Source organism: Ruditapes philippinarum, unplaced genomic scaffold (genome assembly GCF_026571515.1).
Source record: "Ruditapes philippinarum isolate M1 unplaced genomic scaffold, ASM2657151v2 ctg16252_1_1_1_1, whole genome shotgun sequence".
Classification (NCBI taxonomy): Eukaryota; Metazoa; Mollusca; class Bivalvia; order Venerida; family Veneridae; genus Ruditapes; species Ruditapes philippinarum.
Genome location: NW_026857239.1, coordinates 1 through 7,399, shown reverse-complemented (window position 1 = coordinate 7,399; position 7,399 = coordinate 1). Strand labels below are relative to the sequence as shown.

The 7,399-nt window shown below is 34.4% G+C and overlaps 1 protein-coding gene across 1 annotated transcript; it reads left to right on the top strand.

The window, feature by feature from the left end:
- The first annotated feature begins 1,091 nt into the window (after nucleotides 1-1,091).
- LOC132749137 (uncharacterized) lies at nucleotides 1,092-6,586 on the top strand. The gene is made up of 8 exons (XM_060738832.1): nucleotides 1,092-1,168; nucleotides 2,410-2,482; nucleotides 2,978-3,040; nucleotides 3,190-3,570; nucleotides 3,835-4,050; nucleotides 4,258-4,557; nucleotides 5,076-5,207; nucleotides 6,091-6,586. Coding segments are annotated over exons 2-8 (1,155 nt in total). The 5' UTR covers nucleotides 1,092-1,168; nucleotides 2,410-2,421; the 3' UTR covers nucleotides 6,093-6,586.
- Nucleotides 6,587-7,399: the final 813 nt, after the last annotated feature.

Genomic DNA, 7,399 nt, shown 5'->3' with positions numbered 1-7,399 from the left:
AAACCATTATTTGCAATACTGGTGTAGCCCATGTTTCTTTTATTGGAATGGACAATAATCCCTTTTCACTAATCGAAAGACAAATTGTTGTATCTTCCCAATTTAGAAACAGTACTTTTAAAATTTACATTGATAGTGGATAAAAAAGTTACTTTTAACTTCTAAGTATATTGACAAATATAAGCATAAGTAAATAAAATAATCTTAGAGTAATAAACTTTGTTTGTTATCCAAAATCTTGAAGATTAAGATTACAAACATATGCCAACACATCTCTTTATATTTAGTTTTTATTCACTCGTTTACTCGAACAGGCTTTGTCGAAGGGGAAAAATGACAAAACTGGAGAAGCAAAATGTTAAAATAAATGACCAAGATATTTAAAACACTTTTATTTATCTTTCTAAAGGACAAAAATGTATGGATTTAATGTACTTGAATTTTGTCAAAAATAAGTTTTAAAGCAATGGACAAATGCGTTTTCAAGATATTCATAACATTCTTATACAGCTTACTAAATGATCATAATAATTTTGTGAAAAATTAGTTTAAAAAAATGCACAAATGCATTTATTTTATAGCAAAATTTATTATGTCTACTTCATTTTCTTAGTACTATTTGTTCGTTCGTCTGTTTGATCTTGCTGCTTATTGTTTTTTGTTGTTGTTTTAATGCCGAAATAACACACTTTTTGGGTCATATCCGTCGGTCCAATCACCGAACCGGCTTTTTTGGATGGATAACTAGCCAGTAGGTTCAAATTTCTCCATGACCGACTTCTCATCCCACATGTTCTAATATGTTTATAATTAGAAATAATATTTCTTTATGCTTTTAATAGAATTAAACAACTAGTAAACTATTCATAATGCACATTAACGGATAGTTTCATTCTGCGTTCATATATAACGAGAACAAATATGCAGGTTGAAAACGTTTTTGTAAATGGAACTCACGAAATAAAATTCAATTACTTTGCGAACATCCTTCGTAAACACACAAAACTTCCGGTCGCAAAACTTCTACTGTAAGTATGTGTATGTTAAGCAAGTCACGTGACCATGAAGTAGAGCGTTCGTTCCATATAAGAATGGAGGAGAAATAAAAAAACGCAGTAGACCTCCTGGATATTTTCGGACCTCATTGTGTTTTCACACGTCTATCAATGTAAGTAAAATAATTTTTAATATTTAATGTTAAAACTTATTTTGTTACAAAATGAAATTTCCTTGTGATTAAACTTTCACATAAATGTTACAAGGAAATATCGAGCAAAGAAATCAAATTTCTATATAAAGACGCTATACTATATTTATAAAGTGAATCTATATACATTCATTGCAAAATAAGTTGAATTAAGTATGTTGTGATACATATTTTGGTATTAATTAACAAGTTTAACGATAATTTGTTTTTTGTTTCCTTGCATACTTTTCTTCATTTTTCCCCATTTACTTTGGTAAATTTATTTCAATAATATTTGAAAGTGACATTTCTAAGAGACTTACACAACATACTGTACAGAAATTAAATATATTAATATGATAATAAAGTGGATTGAACTGAAAGCTAACGCTAAATGTTTATTGTGATTCGCTTCAAGTTACTTTATGCGTATAAATGTCATATTGCTTTATACTTCACAACTTGAAGACTTACTTTTACATACGCACTTGTTTCTTCAAACGATATTCCAAGTATTCGACAAAGCGATATTTGATAACGCGCGGGAAACACATAATAAGTTCTCATTCCGCATGTTCACTATTAAAAATTTCAACCTCATCTAGAAATTTCTACATGTATTGTCATACGTTTTCCTCATTAATATCATAAAATATTTTTTAAGCTTAAATCCTTACGACAAACTCAAGTTACGGATTTTTTAAAAACAAATTGTCTGGATAAGGGCAGTTAAAGATCTACAATCTTTGCATAAATTGTTGCTATATGGAATGTGTTTGAGAGCTGTAAAATACAGTTGTTTTTTTATAATCCTTCTGATTGAAATTGCATTATCTAATTACTAGTATTTAAGTCGGTGTTCAGATGATGCAACTTTCATTAACTCTACAAACAAGGTTTTAAATTATTTCTTCCATTTTAACGGCACATTGACACATAAATAACCATACCGCGCCGAACAGTATAATAGTTAACATGAGATTATTAAACATAACAAAATGGTTAGTACAAGGTTACAAAACGGGTTTGTTAAATTTTAGAATACAAATTCCAAAACTATGCTATAATACTATATGTGTATTCAGGTATTTAGAACATAACTTTGGCAAAGTGCATCTTAAAGAATATCTAGGTCTTTACGACTAAAATGATATAAATATATTTGTCCTATTTATAGTGTTTTTTTTTTTAAATTTAATAATGTAATTTGCGTGCATTTTCAGCACAAGTCAACAATGAATCCTATTCAAGTCACTTTAATTTCTGCTCTACTGGCGCTGTCCACTGCATATAGAGGTAGGTAAAGTTTTCAATACTTGCATTAATATATGAACTAAAAGTTAAAATGTGAACGAAATGATGCGTATGTAACCCTGTCTCAGCATGATACATGTATTTATAATGTATGGAATTCAAAACATGATTGAACCGAACGAGCATCGCAAATGTTACGGTCGCCCCCTGTCTGCACCGCCTTTTGTATCTTCTGCCTGTTTTGCACCGTTTCTGATAAGTGTCGTAAAGAGTTCCTTTCCAGCGACTGAAGTATGTCGGAGCCTGCGTGCCAATTACATCGTTCTCTATTATTGATATTTGTATACATTATTAAGCTTAAAATATTATGTATATAGTATGTCCATTCGGGTCAAAAGTATTCTTTAACCGCCTTATTTTATGACTGTGCTAGTCCTCAGACCTTAAAATGTCCTAAAATTGTCAAACACATTTTTTATCAATAAAACATACCGACGAACATACCTTTATGACAATAAAATATATATGTAATTGCAGGTGGAGGTGGCGGTGGGATGGGTGGTGGTATGGGCGGAGGAATGCCTATGGGTGGCGGAATGGGTAAGTTTTGTTAATCTTTGATATAATGAGATCGTAACTAAGTCTTTTCAAAATTAAGAACTGTTGTCTGGATTGTATGACACTGTGTTCGTCTTTCAAAAAAAAAATAATTTTTTTTTAAAAATTAATAGAGATTTTTTATGTTTTAGGTGGCGGCAAAATGGGCGGTGGAATGCCAATGGGTGGTGGTATGGGCGGGGGAATGCCAATGGGTGGCGGTAAAGGAGGAATGGGTGGTGGAATGATGATGCCAATGGGTGGTGGTATGGGAGGAGGTATGCCAATGGGAGGTGGAATGGGCGGCGGCATGCCAATGGGAGGAGGTAAAGGTGGAATGGGCGGTGGCATGGGAGGCGGCATGCCAATGGGAGGTGGAATGGGCGGCGGCATGCCAATGGGAGGTGGTATGGGTGGAGGAATGCCAATGGGAGGCGGAAAAGGTGGCATGGGCGGAGGAATGCCAATGATGATGATGATGCCAATGGGCGGCGGTGGAATGCCAATGGGTGGTGGTAAAGGAGGAATGGGAGGTAAAAAGCTTGTTATTTATTATCTATTTTACAATGAACAGTCATTTATTTGGAGCTTTAATTAAGACTCATAGGGTATTTTTGTGGGGCTTCAAAATAAGTATTAGCATTAAGGAAAACCTGAAAAACTATTAAAACTTGTCTTTAGAAAATTATCTTTTATGAAATAAATATAAATAAAAGTTGCGAACTAGTGAGAGGTACTTTTATTATGTTAAAACACTGAGGTATTACAATAATAATATACATATATCCTGATTCTAGGAGGTATGGGCGGAGGAATGCCAATGGGAGGCGGTATGGGCGGAGGAATGCCAATGGGAGGCGGTATGGGCGGAGGAATGCCAATGGGAGGCGGCATGGGCGGTGGTATGAGTAAAATGATGATGCAACTAATGATGGGCGGTGGAATGGGTGGTATGCCAATGGGAGGTGGAATGGGCGTTGGAATGATGCCGATGCCAATGGGTGGAAAAGGAGGTAATGCTTATATAAACAACATTACCAGTTCGTCACGTTATTTTAACAGTACCAGTTACTAGTAGTCACGTCATTTTAACAAGTGTTTTACGTAGGAAAAACGTTTTATATTTTCTAAACTTGTTTGTATTGTTTAATATACCTAAAGTTCCAATATTCTTTAACCTTAGTGTGTCAAAGTATCACTTGAATTTAATTTCGGAACAGGAATGGGCGGTGGTATGGGTGGAGGAATGGGCGGCGGTATGGGTGGAGGAATGGGCGGCGGAATGCCAATGGGCGGTGGTATGGGCGGCGGTATGCCTATGGGCGGTGGAAAAGGAGGCATGGGCGGAGGAATGATGATGCCAATGGGTATGGGTGGAGGAATGCCAATGGGAGGTGGAATGGGAGGAGGTATGCCAATGGGAGGCGGAAAAGGTGGTATGGGAGGAGGTATGCAAATGATGATGATGCCAATGGGCGGTGGAATGGGCGGAGGCATGCCAATGGGCGGAGGAATGGGAGGTAAATATGCACATGTCAAAATTCGTACAAAAATGAATGAAATGTCAATGTTGAAAAGCGATATCAAATTCTTTACATTTCTTTGTCAGTAAACAGAATCAGAAGGTCAACTCGTTTTTCAAATTGTTAACAGTAAAGACATAGCTGTTTCTCAAATTAACTCCCTTGTATACTTAAAAGCAATTTCTTCTGAAGAGGTTGACACACGTCAAATAGGTGACGTCAATATGAATAAAAGTTGAAATTTGATATGATCCGTGAACTACTAGTATTCTATTATTATATATTTATGATTATTTTTTTTGTGTACCCGAACCTAAATAACAAATATTTACATGTATATGTATTTTATCGGAAATTCAAACGCTAGACTAGTCTTTCACATAAGAAATAAAACAGCTATCTTGCTAGTTAATTGTCAAGAACTACTCCCACATTTCAAAAATTGTATTACAATGTTTCGATGTTACAAGATTACTGTAGAATACAAAGAACGAATCTCTTTTTTTGTAATTTAGGAATGATGATGCCAATGGGAAAAGGTGGAATGGGCGGTGGTATGGGAGGAGCTGGAGGAGGGGCAGCAGCAGGTGGTGAAGGAGGAGCAGGCGGAGCCGGAGGAGCAGCAGGTGGAGCTAAACACGATGCATGTAAGTTCATGCTAATACTTATATTTAAGTTTTTTATTGTCTCTTATTTTAAGCAAATTTAAAAAATGTCAAATGAATTGAAATATTAAATATATGTTATTTTTGTTTTTAAAGATACACTTACTATATATGTAGGCAGGTTAACTATGTTACGCGAAAATAATATTGCAAACTGAGTCTAATTACCTAAAAATGTAAGATTTGGCTTTGTTTTATAAGACAGTTCAATATGCACAGTTCTTAAAGCCCAAACATTTGAAAATATCTGTTTTTACCACGATTATAGTAGAAACAATGACATTTCGAAGAAGCAAACAGCAATGAACATATGTGTATGTTTATAGTTGTATTAATAGTATTAGTCAGTCTGCAAGACTCTATTCATACCGAGTCTACAATACTTATTATACCGAGTTTGATGGACACTACTCATACTGAGTCTCCAAGACTCTAAATTCATATTGAGTCTACAAGACCAATCATACTAAGATAGCTGCACACAACTCATACTGAGTCTTCTACACTCTATGCATACCGAGTCTGCCATGCTCAAGCTATACCCTTACCGATTGTCATACTGAGTCAAAAGTCTTACCGAGTGTGAAACTCAATTCAAACAAAGTTTACAAGACTATTTATATTTTATAACTTTGAGTGAAAAACTATTCAGACTCTGTAAGACTATATTCATACCGAGTCTACAACACTATCGATACCAACTTTAAGTGAAAGACTATTCAAAGGCTGCAAGACTCTAGTTATACCAAGTGTAATTAATTTTTTTTTTTTTTTTGCTCTCGGCGGTTCTCCTCTCAGATTTTGTTTTAAATTAACAGTCACTAGAAAATGAAAATTTCATGCGCATCTCTTTTCTTTTCATCAGAAACGACCGGACCGTCTAAAACGACTTCTCTAAGGAAATGGGTAAAAAGATGACTCAGGAATCCACCACAAGTTCTACTCATGGACATGACCGTTTTATCCTCGACAGTTTTTCATGTGTATAAATACTTATTCCACATGGACGAAGTTATATGTTTAATGTATAAACAATATTTCTTTCAAGCCCTATATACATGCACGTGTATGTTTTATACTTTATATAGTGTCAATGTTTTATGTATGACTAAAAAATTACCATATTGGTATAGAAAAAGACATCAAATCTTATAACAAAAACATAGGGCAAAGTTTTACAGCTAAAGAACTTCGTCCACATCATGTGACATTGCGTTGTAACCAGTTTGCCTTTTTATAATATGCTGATTCTATAGATCACAGATTATAACTTCTGACATATACGCCAATATTCGTCGTGTCCATATTGTTTTCTATGTTGTTGTTCTTGTTAATTTATGTAGATAATAAATTAGATGCATTCCAAAGGACGTTTTGTATTTATTTTTTTCATGTTTTTATTCAGTAAGGGCATCTAAACGAAAAATAGGGACGATCAATTCTTATTGAAGTCATCGTATTTTGAAAAATTATCTGCCATCTTGTATCTTGGGATCGCCTGATTATAGTTTTAACCATATTTTCCGATATATATCGTTCACCCCGTTAACCGTAACCACGATATCTGCCGGAAACCTAAGAACACACATCCGCGCAGTTTACGCAATTGTAAAAAAAGTTCCAATTCTGTTACAAAACTACTTACTGCTGATAAAAAGCTTAAATTATCCTGCACGACCAAGCAAACTTTACCATGTGTTTTTATTATTGAAAGTTAATATTTATAGTGACAAATTTTCGGAGGTCATGTAACAGTACATATTTGTCACATTTTTTGCTGGCGGATTTTAAACCTGGGTTAAAAAGTTCATTGGGTAAAACAAATTCTGTCATTTCCATACACTTTTAATCTCTGAAGCAAAATATTTTTAAAGATATACTCAAAGCAGTACATGCATTTTGTGAGTTTAACACACAGTGACAGATGGCCAGCATATCTGCACTTCAGTACTTTGATTAAAGTTTCTTTTAGTTCTTTTTTCGGATAACCAGAGCTTTGTTACAATGATCTTTATTTCACAAAGGAGAAAGAAAAACAAGTTATCCTGTGTAACGACCAAATGATGTACGTATAGAAATTATTTCAGGATAATATTTATATAATCTTGAGATAGTGCTACTCTGTAACAGGCAGAACAAAACCATTAAAGAGCCATAACTCAGACAAATAATTG

What these genes read in the sequence shown, in the direction of transcription:
- LOC132749137 (XM_060738832.1), top strand. Translation starts at nt 2,422, where the DNA reads ATGAATCCTATTCAAGTCACTTTAATTTCTGCTCTACTGGCGCTGTCC. An exon ending in GCCAATGGGTGGAAAAGGAG is followed by an intron (nt 4,051 to 4,257) that starts GTAATGCTTATA and finishes ATTTCGGAACAG; the next exon opens with GAATGGGCGGTGGTATGGGT. An exon ending in AATGGGCGGAGGAATGGGAG is followed by an intron (nt 4,558 to 5,075) that starts GTAAATATGCAC and finishes TTTGTAATTTAG; the next exon opens with GAATGATGATGCCAATGGGA.